At 36.1% G+C, this 20,988-nt stretch overlaps 1 protein-coding gene across 1 annotated transcript in view; it reads left to right on the top strand.

Annotated features, from left to right (window-relative positions):
• The first annotated feature begins 253 nt into the window (after positions 1-253).
• The window catches only part of LOC136246611 (uncharacterized), a 56,954-nt gene continuing 36,219 nt past the window's right edge, over positions 254-20,988 (top strand). Inside the window, exons 1-7 of the mRNA XM_066038134.1 lie at positions 254-432; positions 5,732-5,854; positions 7,069-7,274; positions 9,754-9,856; positions 11,590-11,919; positions 15,233-15,370; positions 19,820-20,230. Of these exons, the coding sequence (XP_065894206.1) occupies positions 411-432; positions 5,732-5,854; positions 7,069-7,274; positions 9,754-9,856; positions 11,590-11,919; positions 15,233-15,370; positions 19,820-20,230 (1,333 nt within the window). The 5' untranslated portion in view covers positions 254-410. The remainder of the gene's footprint in view (positions 433-5,731; positions 5,855-7,068; positions 7,275-9,753; positions 9,857-11,589; positions 11,920-15,232; positions 15,371-19,819; positions 20,231-20,988) is intronic.

Genomic DNA, 20,988 nt, shown 5'->3' with positions numbered 1-20,988 from the left:
GCCTGCACACAAAGCACGAGCACCCACACTATTTCCGGTTTGGTCCGTAAAATAGACGTTTTAAAAATTGGACACACCTCCTTGAAGCAATGCAAATTCACCTAATTGTCGTTAAAATAAATTTGCCTTTAACCTACAATCACAGCCATTTCTTGGCTGCCACCACCTTGCGGGATTTCACTTGTTTTTTCACACTGGAGTCGCACTCTTTTTAAAGTTTGGTTAGATTATTATTTATTTGACACGCCCTCGGAAGGATAAACAAGTTCACTGAAGAAGTCCACTGCCAACTGCCCCATTAGATGCATAGTATCGTGACGTATACCGTACATTATTAGAAGGTCTGGCGTAAAGCTGACGGCGATAGACTTTCCCTTTGTGTGAACAACCAAGCGACTCCTCAGTGTGGAATGGATTTTCAACATTTACTCGGTGAGTTACGTATCGTAGCTAGGCCTAACATCTAAAGTAATGGTGGTACTAAGTTATGATACACTTAACCTCAAATTATTACTGCCACTTAAAACTGGTATTTCACACTGCTACGATGAATATCACACTTTGTTATTGACTCATTTCACTACTTACTTCATAAACTGTGTACTACATGGAGGTAGTTGTGTATGCAGTGTACCAGCGTGTCACCTGTTCTCTTCATTTCAGCACTTATGTGTAGCTAGCTACTTCATACGTCTGATTAGCGTAAACTGCCACTGAATTGTTGACAATGACTTTCCATGGCTGTGTAACGTTGTAAGGAAAAACACTGTAAGCTTGCTACTTCCACAATCTGTGAATCATATTATTATTATTACAACACTTTACAGTGACCAGCACTGAAGGTCTGATATATATATATATATTTCATCAGCTTGACAACCAAATATAAGGCGTTAAATCCTTTCTATATTCAAGATATAAGCAATAGCACAACCCTATGCGATCTGCCAATTATCATCACCACGTACTATTTATCGTCATCCTGTATATTTTCCATAGTACAATTATCGGCATCTCCACTGTTCTTTGCTCCATAGACACTTCATAAAAATTTTGACAGCCACACTTATTATTCAGACACACCGTCTAAGCACCTATGTAGCTACTAGTTTTTAAACCATCTAATATAATGCACGGATTTAAAAAATAAATCAAAAGCATGAAGTCATTGAAGCCACAATATTATTAACACACGTACAATCAAGTAATAAAGGTTACACAACACAGCTAGAACACTTTCTAAGTTTTCCATTTGCATCCACAACAGTTTCACCGACACAGTTTTCATGCAGCCATTTTCCACACACACACACATACCCACTCTGCTCGATTAGCTAATGCTATATGTGACTGGATTTGACAAAACCAGGCTTCCACAAACATCCAATTCTTCGACTTTAATTGATAGTAACTTGACAACGCAGTATGCTATTGCCCTACAATTTTCACGCAATGCTTTCATTGCTTTATGTGCTAACAAGTCCAAATTTGAAACTGATAGCTCACATTCATACTGAATTATGGTCCTTCAAAGTCGTAAATGTGGATGTGTGTGGAAGCCTGGTTTTGTCAAATCCGGTCACATATCGTCCTCAAATGTTCCAGAGCACTCACAACATTCATAGTCCTGATCTTGTAGTTCTGATATGGCTGCTGCTTGTATTGCATCATGTTCAGCAATATGTGTTACTGTATTCTCTGCAGTGACATTAGAAGTTAATATTTCCTCTTCTGTGGTCAAGTTCTGTGAAGGAGGACTTTGATTATGACACCTCCAAAGTGACTAATCTTTTATGTTTTGGTTGTTTCTTCTGTTTTGATACCTCCCTTGCTTTCTCTTCAGCTTTCTTCTTGGCCAGTTCCCTTTTAGTTTTTTCTTCTCGATTCATCCGTGTTCCTTCTTTTCTTTTACTTCCTTCTCTTTTTCTTTTCCACTTTTTCTCATAATATTACATAGTCCTCTGCACTTGTTAATACTCGTGATCCAGTGATCCTTGTGTTTGCAATATTCTTTTTTGATGGTGGTGGAGCTACAAACTGCACTAGGTACTTCAAAATAGCACTAGTAGAATGTGTACCAGATGACTTAGACTGTGAATTACTTACGGCAGTTACACAGTGGTGAGAAGAACTACAACATGAGGGAGTAATTTTGTCGATGTGGAGTGCTTTTTTGATGGTGGTGGAGCTACAAACTGCACTAGGTACTTCAAAATAGCACTAGTAGAATGTGTACCAGATGACTTAGACTGTGAATTACTTACGGCAGTTACACAGTGGTGAGAAGAACTACAACATGAGGGAGTAATTTTGTCGATGTGGAGTGCTTGGGTAGTGGAACCGGTTTATTTGCATCAGCAAGAGATGAAATAGGCCGTGTGAAGATATGGGAAACACGGGTTAGAGTTAAGCTAGATGTGACATCAGTGGAGCCACAAGAAACATCACAATGGGAGATATGTGGTGTATGATCTGCGCATGGCACATTGGATATGTTCACTATTAGACACAAAGGTGTGAGATAGAGGCATATCTGTCAGCTGCAGTACCGAGTTTTAAAGGTTCAGTAAGAGGTACATCTGAAAAATAATCACTTATGCTTCTATCATTTTCTTCAAGATGGTTTAACTGGAGCCGCTGCAAGTGCCTTGGATCAGGTGCCAGATCATAACCTTCACTGTAACATTTAGCAAAGCGAATTTCTTTTCTTCTTCAGTAAAGGCTGCTTGTGCAATAACACTGTCACTGTTCTCTGTATCACTCTGCACTAAAATACTGGCAGTTGTTGGATCAATACCACTAGTTTGCAGGATTACCTATTCACAAGGATCATGGTCTAAAACAGCCTTTGTATCAAATGGATATATACCACATGTTTTATATCCACTAATGGGTATTATCCAAAACTACACGAAGCCATATAAGTGCTGTATACTATCCGTTTTATGAATTCTATACTGTCGTTTCATTTCCATGTTGCGTCCATGATATTATAGCTGGGAGTGTAGTTTGTACAGGAGCCTATTGGAGAATGGTGAGTTGAACGTATAAGAGTGTAGTTTTGTGAGACATAAGTATGTTGTTTTGCCATTAAAAATGCTGTGGTCTAAGATGGCAAAACCCAGGAATAAAGATTAGAAGTTGGGTTTATTGATAATGTGCGCTAAATAGGGTCGGCACGAAGGACATGTTATTGCTAACGTTAACTACTTCTAAATTGAAATATGAACAGTGGCCATCTAGTACAGTAATAAAAGTAAAGGCCAGCTTGATCCGGCATGACAAAGAAGTGTTGGAAAGCCACTATTTGAATAACTCAATATCAATCTAACCACTGTCACTCAGACCATAAGTAGTACCAGGGACCTCTCCTCTAATCAATTCTATGTTGAGGTTTTTGGCATCAAAAATGAAAAATGGCAGCATAGTCTGGCCAATAGCATTGATACAGGCAACAATAGTGATCTGAGACTTATTTTCTGATGTAGAATATCTCTGTCTTCTTCTAGCTATTACACATGGAGAACGATGATCAAGGGGCATTCCAGACTCATCTACATTGTAGATTTGCCCTAGTTTGTCCATCAAATTATTTTCAGTGGGAACATTATTCTTTAAGGTGATATAATAATTATCTAATTCCTGCTGTCTCTTCATGGAATCCATGTGTAAAAATGCAGTGGAATCACCCTTATGTAAGCTAAGCTGTGGCTGTCTCTCAATGGAATGCCAGAACCAGCCATCACTGATTCTGCGCTTTCTCAGTAAACCCTTCTCCCTTGCTGTTGATTTTACAATGTTCATTACTTGCTTTCTAGTTTTACCATAGCCCCATCTCTGCTGTAGTCTGGAGAAATCCAGCCAATTCTTTTTCTTCTATTTTGTCCAGATAAGGCTTAGGCCTGGGTTTAGTTCTGTGCAAAACTCTTCCAGTTATAGAGTAGTTATACTCTGTGGCAGCCTTATTAATGGAGCTGTTCCTCTCAACCACTGCTTTCATAGCTGCCACCATTGACTGGTTTGTCCATTTCAACCATTTGCTTGGTGATTTCATCACTTGTGGAGCAGAAGATGATCGTTTCTCTTGAGATATCCGCTTCTTTATCAGTCTTCCATGTGGCATTGCACTAAATACAAATAAAGCAATTGAATTCAATGGACACTATGAACATTAATAACTTACAAGAGCAAAATAACAATAACAAACATAAAACATAAGAAGATTGTATCATTAATCTTGGATAAAGCTCACCATCGCTAGGCTTGCGTCGATTATGCCTGCATAATTTCTGGCATGATAGGGGAAAAGCATAAAGCATAATGCTGGCATAATTGAGCATAATCAGGAGCATAATAGACTAATTTCTGCCACCATAAGTATAACTTCTGTTATAACAGTCACAAGTCAAGGGCTAACCTATTTTGAATGGTGAAACAATTCCTGATAATGAGCAGTAAAATGCACTACAGTCTTCTCACTCACAAGTTTACACCCGATGAACCAGTCAGTGCTTTTCATCATGGGTTTGAGTTTTATAAGACACATGCAGTCATGTGCCAACTAGTTCCAAGGAATGGCATAGCAGTTTATAGCTATATCTAATTGTGTCTCATCATCTGATTTTGAATAAAATGTGATGTGATGATTATAGTTATTGAAAGTTCGATTGGAAGACCATAGCTGCAAGAGAAGTTCTGATGATAATAAGGTTAGTGATGAATCAGTATAGCTAATGAATGTCTGAAAGTTGAAAATAGTGAAGTATTTGCAGGTCTGCAGTGAGGCTGACGTTAATATCAAACCAGGAAAATAGTTTTAAAAGATCTAGATTCTCTAATAGAACAGTCAGACACTTTAATAGAACAGTCATTGTATGCAACAGAGAGAATGCAGAACCATTAAGTGTTCACCCAAGGAGGCTAATATGTTCTTGGCATGGTGGTGCAAATGCAAGTTGCATAATATTATGTTGAGCAGTTGCTGTCCTTTGAATACCAATTGCTAAAACTCAGAGTATCTGTATTATTTTTATCAAAAATTATTTGCATACAAAACTGCAAAGATTATACTAGACAATAAAATGTCTATAGCTGCTAAGGGACTATAGATTTGCCTCCAGATCCCTTGCTCTAAAATGCCTAGAAACTCTGGAGCACATTCCAATTTCAAGCTATTGCTAGTTTTTGTATGTTGAAGTTGAAGTGACACTTTTCATTCACATTCTATCGTATGAAGAACTTCTCTTATTTAGAAAAAAACACATAAAGCATAATGCATTTCTGAAAAGCATAAAAACAAGCATAATAGGCAGAAAATTGGGAAATGCCAAAAAGCATAAAAGGCAAATTTTGGAGCATAATAGACTCAAACCTAACCATCACTCACAATGCTCACATCAATCTTGAATATTTTTGTAAAAGCATGTAAATCATGGCAGCTGATAATAAGTACAAAAACTGATGATAATAAGTACGTGCCGATAATAGGTCACTTATGCTACAGTATAGCCTAATGTGTGCTATGCACATGGAGAGACTCTTTTTATATTCTCCATGAACCTCATAAAAATAATAGTTTGTCCATAAAATTCATTTTATTTTTCTTCTAAAGCCTTGGATAGCTACCTATTGTGCTTCAAACTGGATTATGAAAATGTACACATGTATGTATGGCAAAGAGAAGCTATATGACCCTGTTTGTATAATTTATTTTGTGATGTACAATTTGTAGTGATTAACACACTCAACATGCTAGCACTACCAGGAAGTGTGCCTGGTGCAGATCCGGTACTTCCAGCTGATTATCCATTATATAATGATTCACTGGCTATAGCAGACTTGTGGCTAAGAGTTGGTTAGTTACTAATGCAATATGCTGTGCATTAATGCCATCTATGCATGACTAGCATGTGATATTGTATGTATCTTTAATCTGTAAATATCTTTAATGATGATGGCTTACAATGGTAATGCTGATGGTGATGTGATGTTTCTTTAAATTTGATTGGATTTGTGAAAAGGGGTCTTATATAGCCTTTCCAATTATCAAGTTTCACTAATCATAACTCGTAATGATTTTAATCTATCATCTGAAAATCACACCGCAACGGGAGCAAAATGAACAAAATCAAACTTATATCTTATTCACAAAAGTTGTGGGTTGCTAAATACATGCAATTGGGATGATCCAGATCCTGTCACAAAATAATTTTTATAGTTTCCAACATTTCACATAACTCCCTTAGTTCCAGCACTATTTTTTGTGCACTGAGTGTCAGAAGAGTGCAGCTGCAATACTAGGGATTGAGATATTTTAATATAACAGTCATCGCATGTTGATACTAATAAAATGCTCACAATCACAATATAAACACCGATAAAACAGTAATTGAGGGAATAACTAAACATAGTGCTGAACAGAATAGCTCAAAATCATAATACCTAACATTTATACATAATTATGTAAACTAAAGGTAAAAGTTCACTATGTAACAAAAGGTTTATACAGTACCACTCAAATGTAATGTCGTCTTGCGAGAGTGCAAGCAATTTAAACAGTTGCTAATTAAAGGGTGTGGCACTGGTGAGCATTCATCCAGTTTCATTTGGGATGAATACTCATGAGCAAAATGGTGCCACGCCTTTTAATTAGCAAGTTTGTTAATCGCTCTCACTCTCACAAGACAACGTTACATTTGAGGGTGCCGTAATGTTATTGGAAACACTCAGAACACCTTCATTGTTCACTCATGTTGATAGACAGCTATAATGATAAGGCATTATTGCACATGGTAATCACAGGTAACCTTAGCAACATATGCCTACATAGGTGTCAATGTTTAATTAAAGTAATCTCTTCAATTTTTGAAAGAACAGCATAAGATATAATATTTTGTTTCCCGTTATATTGTCTATGAGAGGGAGCAACAGTTGCCCCTTATGGTCATAGGAAATCCCATACACAAATGGGACTACACATTGTGTACAATTTTGTATAATTATGTACAGCATTAGCCACTGTGAAATTTTCAATGTAAACTTTAATTTGAGTTCTGCTGTATTATTCAGATGAGAATGTTGGAACATTCAATGTCACGGTTACTCGTAGTAATGTGGAAAGAAGTAGAGTGGAGTGTAATATTCAAGCAATATCCATCAGTACCACAAATAATGATTACATATTGCATAGCACCAGTGTACAGTTTAATGGTCACGAGACTTCAGCTGTGTTTACAATTTCTATCATCGATGACACAGTTTTTGAATGCCCTGAGGTAATCATACATTGTTATACATGCACATTTACATGCACACATTGTGGACTTATCTCTGTCTTCTTTAATGTCTCATTTGTTTGTCAAGGTGTCAATTTGTGGCAGTGCATACGGTTTTCTCACTGCTGACTACCACATTTATAACAAAATTGTCAGTATTTGTATAGTGACTGGATTAATTGGAAAATGTTGATTGAAAAGATGCTTGTCATGCTGTCCTTTGTCTGTAATGCTGTGTAACAGGCTGAACATACCTGAAAACGAAGCATATTGGCTTTTGCTTTTCAGTAATTACTTATAGTTGGGAGTCTCATTCAGCATAAAATCAATTGTATGATATGTCAGGCACCATCACTATCTGTTGATGTAGTATGCAATGATTCACCATAATCAAACAAGAATGGGAAATTAGGGATTTTAAATTTTGATTAGGATCAAAATAAAGTAGTGAATCAAGGGAATAGCAAAAAGCAGTGAAACGATAGATTGCCCATACCTGTAGATATGCTACTGTCAATACGTTTTAGCTGTTCTCCTTGTTTCACTACTTTTGCTCAACTTAAAATTTTTACTTGTAAGTAATGTTGATAAATAAGATTATGGAAATGCAAAAATATTTTTGAGACCTGTCCACAATAATGGGTTGATCTCATCTACAGTGGCATAGCTACCATTGCGGAAACTGAGGCAGCTGCCTTGGTGGCTGCCTAGGTAGAAAAAATTCTCAACACTGAATTCAGGCTGAGCAGGCTTGAGTTTTGGAACCCCGAATTTTCTACTCAAACGTCACTAGACAACATTGCTGTCCCACACATAATCGAACTTATGGCTGTAGTAAAGTCAACCAACAGTGGAGCCCACAGTCCAGCCTTCAGCTACTTGAATTTGTAAAAAGGTCAAGGTACTCTAATAGAGCAGTCATCAAAATATACTCTAATAGAGCAGTCATTGTAATATGCTCTAATAAAGCGTTCAGTACAGATTATAGCCACGGTTCTCTTGGTCTAAATCATTTACATTTATGATAATGAGTTTCAATATGGCATTTCATTGAACTAATTGATCATGCACACTATGCATTAGCAGTTACAATCAAAAATAGCCTCCACATGCCATTTCAAAGCACATTATATTTTCCTTGACAGCATGCCCCCAGACTCCCTAGCCTGACATGTATACGCTTACCACATGCATTTGAGTATCACAAAAAAGAGATAATCTCTGCATGACTTAAATATCACATTAGATCAATAAAAAGTAGTATGACTTTGACTTCTGTTGCAGTCCATTGATTGTTGACCACTTCAAATATCTTAGAGCTATGGAGTAAGGGCTGAGTGCAATAAAACTAGTCTAATAATTGAAGCATGGTTACTGTAGCGTTAACTAAGCTAAAGCATTACTTAAGCTTACAAAAACGTCCTCTGAAACACTTTCTTCCATCCAACCAGAGAGTAAACCTGTATACAAATGCTGTAGCACCCATGCTTGAAACATTTGTGAATCAGTTGAGTCAGGAGCAGACCAAGTCTAAGTTTAGTAGTTATAGGCAATTGATACACCATACATATTTATTGTCAACAGTTGTGCTGTTTAGTTTAATATTTTGACAATAATATATGTCATAAACAAAAATAAACTGCATGCAGAAAGTTTTTTAAACTTTGCCAGTGGGCTCACTGCCGTGTGAACGTTTGTTTCCATGCATGAGATGTCTGAAGGTTTAGAGTTTCTACAGGAGAGAATGAATAGCCTAGCTCTGATGCACATTCACTAATACAAAGCCATTGACAGGGTTAATGTTCTAAAAAGATTTGCAAAATCAAATTGTAAGAAAAACATCTTAGCTGCGCTTCTTTTATAAAGTCACGATAAGTACACAGTAAATGCTGACTTGAATTATTCTATAGAGTTTCAATTCAGTTCAGTTTTTAAAGTGTAAGACTGGGTAGCCAGATAAACTAATTCAATCATAAATTTGCAGGGAAAGACCATGTTGCTATACCATATGCACGTTGATGTACTGTAGTATGATCATTATCTGGTTATAGCTATACTACTACTATTCCTATCTAAATATATAGCTGCTGTATAACTAAATAAGAAGTATTTATGGGGTAGAAGACTACTTGAATTTTTTGTCAAAGTTTAATACCAAATTGAATCTCAGGAAACTATATTTTCAGAATTTTCCTTGAAGCACATGTCCCCAGATCCCCATAGATGACTCATGCTTCACATTTCAGAATGTACGTCGTACACTGTATAAATGTTTTTTCGTTTTTGTATATACACCCGTCAAATCAGTAATTACATAGCATACAGATAATGTACACTGGTCAGTATAATGAAAGAAGTGGCATCTCCTAGTTTCCTGTTTCCAATTACTAGTGAAATTGGCCTAATTGAATTTTTATAAGTCTTATTATGATTTTATTGGTACTGTATTACTTCAGTTTATGTGTTCTGTTACATGTAGGTGTTTGAAGTGACATTTTATAATTCCTCTTTGGGTGGGACAATTGACTCTACAAGGAATACCTCTGTAATTACCATAGTGGATAATGATTACAATGTTGAAGGTATGATTTGTTTAAAATTACAGCAACAACTTTAAACAGGCTGTAGGACCGGGAGTCCTACAGACCTTCAGCACTTGTGCTGAAAAGTCTTTAATAATAAATAAATAATAAACAGTTTACTGAGATTATCTTAGTTCTATTTAAGGCACAAGCAAAGCACATACATATATACACAATTATAGTGAAACAAATTTTCCAGTTTATTGAACCATTATTATACACATACGTACAGTAGCTATTTCATAAGCTGTGCACAAATTGCTTACGAGTTTGGTCATATAAGTGTAGAGCTTTTTGTCAACAGCAGTACAAACAATGTATGTATCATGACCTTACCTTTGTCCTCCTTTGTGCTGACAGTGTAAGATGTCAATTCACAATAGTGTGATAGGACTTCCCTCTGGTGTTGACTAGCTATCATGCTTATCATCTGTATAATGGCTTGCCTGGTGCCATTCTTTCTTTTAATGTGATATAATATTATAGAGTTATGATTATGTTACAAGTACACAAAAAACTTGGAATTTTCAACTAGAGTAGGGAGCATGATAGCATATCATTAAAAAGTACTGGAACAAGCTAGAGTAGTGCACGATATTAAATCACAGGAAAACAATAAGAAGTGTCATATTCCTACTGTTCTCATTATACCATCATGCACAGTAGGGATATAACACTTCTTAGTGTTTTACTGTAACTTATTATCGTGTGCTATTCTAGCTTGTTTCACTACTTTTTATTGATATGCTATGGTCCCTACTCTAGTTGAAAATTCCAATTTTTTGTGTACTTGTAACACAATCATAACTATATATCACATTAAAAGAAAGAATGGCACCAGGCATGCCATTATTATGCATCTGAACACATGTCCCAACAATCAGTTACTGTATGTACTGAAAAGTGGAGGTGCTCATTGTTGGTTGCACACACCTGTACAGCTGTATGTTCTACCCATTACACAGGGTTACAAACAAAGAACTGTTTGAGAAGTGTCTCCGCAATCAATCCAGCCACTACATAAATATAGATGATAAGCATGATAGCTAGTAACCACCAGAGGGAAGTCATATCACACTACTGTGAATTGACACCTTGCATTGTCAGCACAAAGGAGGACAAAGGTACAGTAAGGTCTTGAAATAAATAATTACTACATTAAGTAAAATAATAATAATTTTATGTAAAGCTATTATGGATCATGAAGTTTTGGGTCTGTAGTTCTTCAAAGGTGATTAAACTGTTAACTAGCTTTTAAAGAAGCCTACATGTAGATTAGTTTTGTTATGGTGTTCTCCACAGTAATCATGTATTGCTCTGTTGGCCTAGACAGCTATGCTGGCAGTGACTTTCTACCATTCTAACACATTCTATATAATACATCTGTAAAGCCTTAAACACAAATTCATCAAATATACAAACCATTATCATGCTCCACTGCTTCCAGAGACCTCTCAAATCTTTTACTTCCTAAAAAATCCTTTTGGGTGGACCATACAAACTCTCTACACTAACCCCCTGTTTGTTTGTCGTAGTCTAAAATGTTTTGTCAGTCATCATTACTGTATAGTGTCTTTGAGGGTTATTGAAATTACTTCAGTTATTTTTTTTTTTAATCCTTGAAGACACATAATTATGAGTTTCAAACAACTGCTGATGAAACAATGTAACATAAAGTATAAATTGAGTAATACATAAATACAATCAAGTTGTGATGTATTATATTTTATTAGAATCACAAGGAGATAATCTAATTTGTTTGGTTGGTAGTACCCGATTGTCAGAGGGTGGTGTTGAGATGTGGTACAATGACAGTTGGAGGACTTTGTGTACCACCACTTATGGCGGTGATTGGTCAATTGTAGAAGCAAATGTAGTGTGCAGGCAGCTTGGTTATGCTGGTGCTGCAACCATTTATGTTAATCCAACACATGACAGATCAGCATCACTACCTCTTAGTTGGTCTTGTACTGGAAATGAAGAAACACTACTGGACTGTATGTCTTCACTTACTAGTCAACTTCTGTGTAATTCTCCAGGTGTTGTGTGCCATAACATTACCAGTAAGTAATGTACATAGATTATATCCATATATATGTACCATGATCACATGAAACTTCAAAGGATTGGCCAGTGGTATATAAGAGAGTATACATGACCAGATTTGCGAAAGGTACCTTACCACTCATTTTACATACTAACAAATAAAATGGGGTAACACTTGACTCCTTATACTGATTAACTTGTTCTTAGTAGCAAAATACAGCCAGATACTGTAGCTATACTCATGGAAAAGTTCGGGCAATTATATGCCATGATCTAGCTTTAAAGTTCAAAAAATGGGTCAAATTTTGTATGTAAAAAAGGTACCCTTTTGTAAATCCAGTCACATACAATATTATATGCTAAGTTTATATTATACTGACTTGGGAGGTCATGTGGCTCATAAACATGTCACAATCATAGCAGGCTAATAGCCTTAGGCAGGCACCAAAGCTGGTTCAGGCTAATAGCTTTTGTAGCACTGGGTAATTAATGTCTTCATCCTGCAAGAGTCCACCCACTGGGTAGACATAAATCATGACTCTGAAAATGGGTGACAGCAGATAATGTTGCCATTACATTGGTGAACACCGACGGACAGATCTAGCTTTGTCGTTGAAAATATTTATTTATGTTGTGATTTCATTGTATCATCATTCCCCTGCAATGGTTGAAACATCAAAAACCAATCCTTGGCTTTGCAGACCACATGAAGAAACCTAGGAAGAACCGGAACTCCACTTCAACTCAATTACATGACAGTGAACCCTTACAGAGTAGTGATTTTTTACGAACCAGTGACTCTTCTTCGCAGACCATATTACTTCACAGAATGGTGACCAAACTCAATCACCGTCAGCAGATGGGGATTGGCAACAACAAAATGAGAAACAAACATTAACTGATGATACAGCAAACTGTTGAGTCAAATCAAATTACAGCAAATGCTCAATAGCAACCTGGCAAACATAACAGATATAATCACTGAAAGCTGCTATGGCAAACAAGTTAGTTTTTGCATAGTTTTACAAAGCTTTACAAGTGCATAACTAGCATCTAATTTGCCTGCCTTCAATCCTCACTCACCACCTATCAAAATAAACATGTGTATAGCTGTTAGTAAGTTGTGAAGCAAAGTACAAACCTATGCATGACCATATGATACACATACAGCAAGACACATAGTATATTAAAAACTATAAATTTAAAAATAAAGTAGGGATCCAAGCGATAAAAAGTAGTGAAACAAGAGATGAACATTGGTAGCTATTATAGCATGGTTCAAAGGAAAATCCCTACTTTGGCATGGTATAGCAATTATTTGTGTTCAGTACCAAAGTAGGGATTTTTTCCCATTAGCTATGCTGTAATAGCTACCATTGTTCATCTCTTGTTTCACTACTGTTTATCACTTGGATCCCTACTTCATTTTTAAATTTATGCTTTTTAATATACTAGTTTGTTTAGTTTTTTGTTAAAGCATACAACTTGCTATATACATGTGACTATTCTGTTAGGGTGACTGCTGTATTAGAGTATCTCGAGTCAGCCTGCAAAGATGTGTGGTTGCCCAAAAGGGGCGTGGTCATTGTGGTTTCGATCGGTTATTAGAGTATCTCGAGTCAGCCTACCAACTTGAAGGTGTGTGGTCACAAATATAGCTAGCGTCATAAAAGGGGTGTGGTTGTAGTGGTCTCAATCGATAGATTGATAATACGTAGAAGATGGGTGTGATCTTGTGACCTACTGTGAAGATACAGGTAGTATAGCTTTCTAGTACCGGTACCTCCGTACAGTAGCATAGTCTTAGCACCTTAAATAAGTTTGTGGCATCTATTATGCTGCTTAAAGATAGTGTTGATATGGAAAAGTAATGCCTCGATATGGTTTCGTTGGATGAAGAAGAAGACAAGCAGCCTGATTGAAGATAAAAGAAAAGACAAGGCACAGAGGGAACACATTCTTCAGAACTCCAAAAGGCACATCCCACTAGTGAGTTTGTTATTGTGGCGTAAAATGGTGGCTTTGTGCTGCTTTGTTTGGCCTCTATGCTTGCGAATGTGGTCAGTAAGTGAGTGAGGCAGATAAAATTTCTAGTTTTGCCGATAAAAAATTCTCTAGCTATCTGGCTGCCAGTAAATGTTTTCTTGTTTTTAATGCTACATTTGATGTTAGATGGACTAATATATTTCGTAAAAGTGATTTTCATCACGTAAGATGTTTCTAAGCTGGTTTTAAAATGCAGCATTTTTGGCGGTGCACGTCATTTCAGGTAATGCCTACTTAAGCAATACTACCATACTGTTTGATATGGGTATATATGTATGATCTACGTATATTTATCCATGGTAATGGGTGGGTGTGAGGTTTTTGCACAGCATAATCATTCAATCTTCAATGGCATGGCACCTCAGTCTTATTAAGCTGATTTATGAGCTACATATCTTGATAACCAATCTAATGTCACCGCACTAAGGTCATAATGATTATAATCAGGTACATATCTTTCACCCACAGCAAGCATGTTAACTTCAATTTATTGTGATGCAGTGAATTACACTTAAATGTCCACCGCTATGCCATCAATTGTAGGTAACCTCTCTAATTTCTCTACACAGGGGTGTAGCCAAAACCTAGATTCAGGTTGGGTATCCATGATTCTGTGCTATACATGTAAATATCATGATTAAGATACTCTAATGTAGCATGCAGTCACCTTAATACAACAATCAATCAAAATTGATATTAATACTATATCCTTGGGTCTAACAAAAACCTGAAAGTGATAGTAAGTCAGTCAGACAATCAATAGTCATTTCATTAAAATACATTTAATGAAAATAGCTATTTTTAGGTATTTTGGGTCTCCCTGAATGCAATGCATTTTTGAACCTGATTGCTTACAACCAAACTGCCAAGGAAAAGTGTGTATAGCTTCAGGTGAATACTTTGTTTATCAAAATTATTATACTGATATACCAAAACATTTCACCTATGAAACTTTTTTTGGTAGAAATCAAAGTACTGAATGCTTACATACAGTGTATACTGCATAAGTGACCAAATTTTGGAAAATCACCCATATGGGTGCATTGGACACCTAAAATATTTAATGATCAAATGACAAACTTTATTGTGAAAATCTACTTGTTGATGGTTTTAAGTAATTCTCAATACCTGAAATTACAAGAAAGTTCTTAAAATATTTTCAAAACTGTACCCTGCTTTTATTAACAACTCACTAAACATGAAAATTCTAATTATTTCATGCACGCCCATATGAGTGATTTTCCAAAATTCAGTCACATATTATTAATTCCACATTGTTTACAGATGGATGTACCATCTACCCAACTTACCTTGATGGTGATACTGGAGAATGTGTAGAGACATGTCCATCAGGAACATTTGGAGTAGTTACTGGAAGTGTTGATGATGTGACAGCTGATCGGTTGAGGAGTTGTGAATCAAGTGAGTATAAGCAGCTTTTTGATAGCCAGGGTACATGTGGTCTATTCAAGGATAACCAGACCATTAATTTTTTTCTTTTGTGTTGGTCCCTGCACCAACACAAAAGAAAATAAAAGTTTGGCCATGCAAGACTATACTTTAAGTTTTAAAAAATGTGGGGCTTGATTTAATGCTATTATATACACCTGAGATATTGTACTCCTTTAGCTTTACACAGTATATGTGACTGTCTCTGGGAAAAACCGGTCTTATCGCCCATTTAAAAGTATCGAGAAACGTCAGTTTTAAATATTCAAAGTGTTGTAGCTGGCCAATGGTGGTAGCTACGCATATCAACTTTTCACACATATTGCACAACAATGTCTTACCTTCCTGATCATCCACTGAAGAAGTAGACAACAGCTAAATTTCCCACTATTTTAGATAGTTTTTAAACCGAGGTTGTCTGTATCAGGCGAGCTCCAGAAGGGTAGGAGGTGGGGGCCCTGGAAGGCGGGCAAGATGGTGTTCAAAAATTGAAAAGAAATGCTTTGGGATGAATTAGGCCAAGTTATGGGCTATTCAGACCCCAGAACTGGCTAAAATGAAAGGAAATTTACAGCACAGGTAATTGTCCAGCACCACGGAGCTGTACAACCACACACAGCCATCTCCTATTTGGCCAGGGTTCCATCAAGACCCCAGACCACTCGTACGGCTCGACACTGTGCTTTAAAAAAGCAGCCAGCAAAAGCAGACCACTATACTCTGGTCGACTGTGGAAGTGAAACTTGATAGTGCATTCATTAAGCTTTGTGTGTGTGAGAAAAAAAACAACTTCCTGTCTTGGGCAATTAGAACGGTTTTCGTAGATCCAGTCACATATTATGGTAGATCTGTCTCTTATGTGTTGCAGGATATCTATTCGATCCTATCAATTAACTAAATGATTGCTTCTATAATTGTGACAGTGACAAATGTGACTGGGCATACAAAAACAGGGCACATTGGCACAAACTATACCCCATCACACTATAAGTCATATCTCAGTACTGGGTAGGGGTGGGTGGTATCTCAGTTATATTGTAAAACCACAATATTCTGATGTAACAATACCAGTATTGTCAAAATTCTTGGAAACAATATTGTCGCGATATCATCATTACCGTGGTGTTCTCCAATAATATTCGTATTAGCTAACTACTGTAAACATAGTGCTGCTGTTTGACGCCAGGAAAGATTGAGATACTCTAATAGAGCAGTCACCTATACGCTCTAATAGGGCAGTCAAGTAACTCTATAGAGCATTCATGCAAATATGAAAGTAGCTACTGAAGAGACTTGATTTTTGTTGAGGAAAGAATATTTCTGCACATTGTGGCATTATAGTTAATAAAATGTGCATGGCTAAATGAGCTTTTGTTGCTATAGTTAGCAGTCTTTTATTCATGCATAGGAATCTTTAGAACTCCTGAATTTATGTCATGCACTTGGGTGTATAAGACACATCCTCTCCATGCTTAACCTTTAAACCCGCACATAATTTTTATATAGTAACAATGCACTAAAAATGCATACGCCGATAAATCGGCTTTTACGCATGGCCTCAAACAAAACACTGTAGCTGTTGAACTAATAACTCTACAGCTACGCAATTTGTGCCACTATATTTGTGATGTAATAAGGAATAATATGATACCAAGGGATTTACCCTTCGACAAATGTATGGGGCCAAAACTCGCCAAGAAACAACATGTATGCAATTAAAACACACATGCCAATACATACCTCCAGAGAATGGATCAAAACTCCATCCCAGTTCTCTGTATCGAGCTGAAATAAATGCTAGTAGATTTGCCACACATTGGAGAATCATAGTAGATAAAGTTCAAGTGAGTCAGATATTCATAAAAATGACTTCCAGACCATGCGTTCATGAGGTAGCGGAAACCACACATTGATCTTTAGCTCGTCATAACAAGTGAGTGAATGTTGTTGCAATGGTTATTCATCGCTGTCTAAGTAGCCCAATGAATGCACTTTCCAGTGATAGGTGGTTTTTGGACTGATGTAATTAGACAAGCTTCATACATTGCCATTTATAAGCCATCATAGATTTATCCATTAGTCATAATTGTGTGTATTTGAGCTTTATAAAAAATGCCCATACTGTATATTGGCGCGTGCGGGTGTAAAGGTTAATTGTAAGTTTAGGTAATGTCTATATCTCCATGTATAGTTCAATAAATGGTTAATGCCATGTACATGCACATCCATGACAGGTTGCTGCAAGTTTTATCACTTGTGTAGGTACGTAGTTGTAGTTTCATAGTAAAGCATGTATCAAAATATGAAAAAAATAACATGATAATTAGTTTTTCCATGATATTATTGTGATAGTAAAATTTCAATACCACCCAGCCAGCAGAGTATATTCATTTTGTAGTTGCATAATAAAGCCAATTAAATGTTAACTATGACCTAAAAAGTACATTGCCATAGCGTAATAGTATAAAAAGTTATGAGTGATAGAAGTTTGAAAAAGTAAGTAAAAATCATTTGCCTACATACCCTACTTTTGCAGGCCCAGTCACATATGTGACTGAATTTTGGAAAATCAACCATATGGATGTATTTGACACCTAAAATATTTAATGATCAAATAACATGCTTTATAGTGAAAATCTACTTGTTGATGATTATAAGCCAATATCAATACCTTGAATTACCAGAAAATTCTTGAAATAATTTTAAAACTGTGTCCTGTTCTTAATAGCAACTCACTAAACATGAAAATTCTAATTATTTCAGGCATGCCCATAAGGATAATTTTCCAAAATTTGGTCACATAATTATGATAACAAAACATGTAATCCTTTTATAAAATTTATAGTATACAATACTTCAATAATGGTATGACTCAGGCAGTTACATACTCATAGTGAAGCACAAAATACTGTGGTTTAGGTATTCATATGATATTGTACTTTTACCTAAGGGTGTACAGTATACACTGTAACTAAAGTACTGATGTACATAAAGCTATTTAGCCACCAGCTTCAATCATACTACACCTTATTGTTTTGCTGCATAGTCCATTTACATTCACTTGAGTCAAAAATCTCTTCAATGTGACAAGAACAAGTAAGTTATGGGGCTTTTAAAATTTCCCATACATTTAGTATGCACGGTTCAGACTTGCAAACACTTTGCTTCATGTAAATATGTACAAAACCATTGGAAATGACCACATGTTCATCTCTTTGATATCACTGTTTTTGGTGGGAGCTCAGGAGATCACCAGGGGTGGATCCAGGGGGGTTCAAAAGGTTCCATGGAACCCCTTTTGAAAGAGCCTCTCTTACTCGAGATACTCTAATAGAGCAGTCAAGATCAAGATACTCTAATAGAGCAGACACAGTAGTGTTAAGAGGAGCAGTGTAGCAAGCTATATTATGTAGTTATAAATAAGGAAGGATAGTTGGTGAGGGAATCTATGGTGAGGGGCAGCTATTGTCAGCAGGTGATGACCTTTTTTTTGGTCTTTCACTTATAGCTAGGCTGAAGTTGCAATTCCAGAGTAGAACCCCCTTTTAAACAGCCTTGATCCACCCCTGAACATATACCGACTATAGGTCTTATTTAATTATAACCATTAACTACATACAATAGTGACTCACTTTATGCATGCAGAATGCAAAGGTGTAGTATTGTATTAAGGCATGTCCACCCCAAATTCAAGTTAAGAACCAGATGCAAAAGGAATTTAGGCAATGTATATTGAATCTGATTTAAATATGTCCACATGCATTATTATGTAATCAATACTGAATTTACTGGTGCCGTAAATAGATGATTAAACAGTTGAGAAAACACTCATTTGCACCAAGCAAGAGAACATTGAGTTTAACAATAGAATGAAGAAACAACACATAGTAACACTTATTGTCGTGTTTATAATGTTCCACAAGGACTTTTATAATGTTCCACAAGGATTTTTATAAGTAGATTATGAAAGTCTGCTGATGGTGTGGGAATGGTATGGTACTGTTGTTCTTTCAAACTCTTAGAGCTAGCTATGGTGATGAAACACTACTTTGACACATCCTTGTGCTTTTATCACACCGAATGCTTCTGTACTTCTACCCTCTGTTGTTTACAAAGATCACACAGAAATGTGTCTAGGCCTGACATGCTAACTAACATTGACGTGCGAATCCCAATTCACCAGCCAATTCACATTCAAGCCATTCGTGGAGGTGGATTCAAGTAATCCATTTTCAATTTGAATGTGTATTCCATGTGGATGCGAGTAATTTGAATCAATATGTATTCAATTCACATTATTTTTGTTGTGTGGACATGCCTTATAAATGAAGAAATCAATCACCTTACTCTTTCTACAATTTATATGTTTGTTTTGATTATAATGATAATAGCTATCTCTTTATTACTGTGTATATACCTCAGTACCCACTGGTGGATACAACACATTGTTCAATGCTACACAATATGAGTTTTGTGTCAATGCATCTGCTCCAGTTGGAACTATTGTCTTTACTGCACAGTTATTCATGGAAAATACTAGATTTTGTGAAGTGAATATTGAAATGAATGGAACAGAATCGGAATTTTCTAGTTTTTCATTAAATGGAACAGGACATTCTTATCAATTTGTTAATCCAGAAATTTATTATACAGAGGCTGGAGGTGACTTTTTCAATATTATTGAAGAGTACAATGGTACTGTGATGGTACAGATAGTAGTTAGTGGAGAGCTTGATGAGAACAGGACATACCAGTTTGAACTTCACTCCAATGTAACATATTCTTCATTTCTAAGTTATGGCAGATCAGTTGATATTCTCATACATACAGGGGGTAAGTTATATATTAAAACATTGTTGAGAATACTTTAAATCATATCTATGCACTGTGCCAGAGGAGGTACAACATGAAATAAGCATCATCAAAAAGAATTTGTGTTAATTGTGTACATACTTTAAATTTTTATATAATGACAAGTAATGTCTTAATAGACTTTGAAGGATTTTAAGGCTTCTTGGACACCCTTTGCTTCTATTATCAACAGTGTTCTCCTCCCTGGTGGCTGCTTATCATCCATTTCACATGTCAAGACATGATGAAGTCTCCAATAGAGTGTGTGTATATATATCTAATCCAAAACAGCTAAGCTGTAAAAAAGGAGTGATTTTGATACCTGAATTGTCATTATTAAATTTTTTACCATTAACCTACCATCACAGCCATTTCTTGGCCGCCACTTTGGATTTCACATCTTTTTTTACCACAGCCTTTTTTAGGGTTGCACTTTTGTCTTTACAATTTAGTTGTTTTGGATTAGGTATCACTTTTTTTGTATTTGTATTCCCCAAAGCTGGCCATAGGCCAGCTTTGGGGCTTTTCTAACCTATCCTTTTTTCTTCACCACAAGAAGAAGAAAAAGATGAAGCAGATTTTAATTATTTCTGATTTTGTCAGTAAATGTGACTGAATTTTGGAAAATCATTGCTCTATGCATAATAGTACTTTTGTAATAAAACGCATTTAAAAACAATGTGTAAAAAATGCAAGCTCCAGAAAAAAAATTATGCAGGGTTTTACGCTTGCATTAACCC

The sequence above is a fragment of the Dysidea avara genome, chromosome 2 (genome assembly GCF_963678975.1).
Source record: "Dysidea avara chromosome 2, odDysAvar1.4, whole genome shotgun sequence".
NCBI lineage: Eukaryota > Metazoa > Porifera > Demospongiae > Dictyoceratida > Dysideidae > Dysidea > Dysidea avara.
This window is presented reverse-complemented; position numbering and strand designations above follow the sequence as displayed.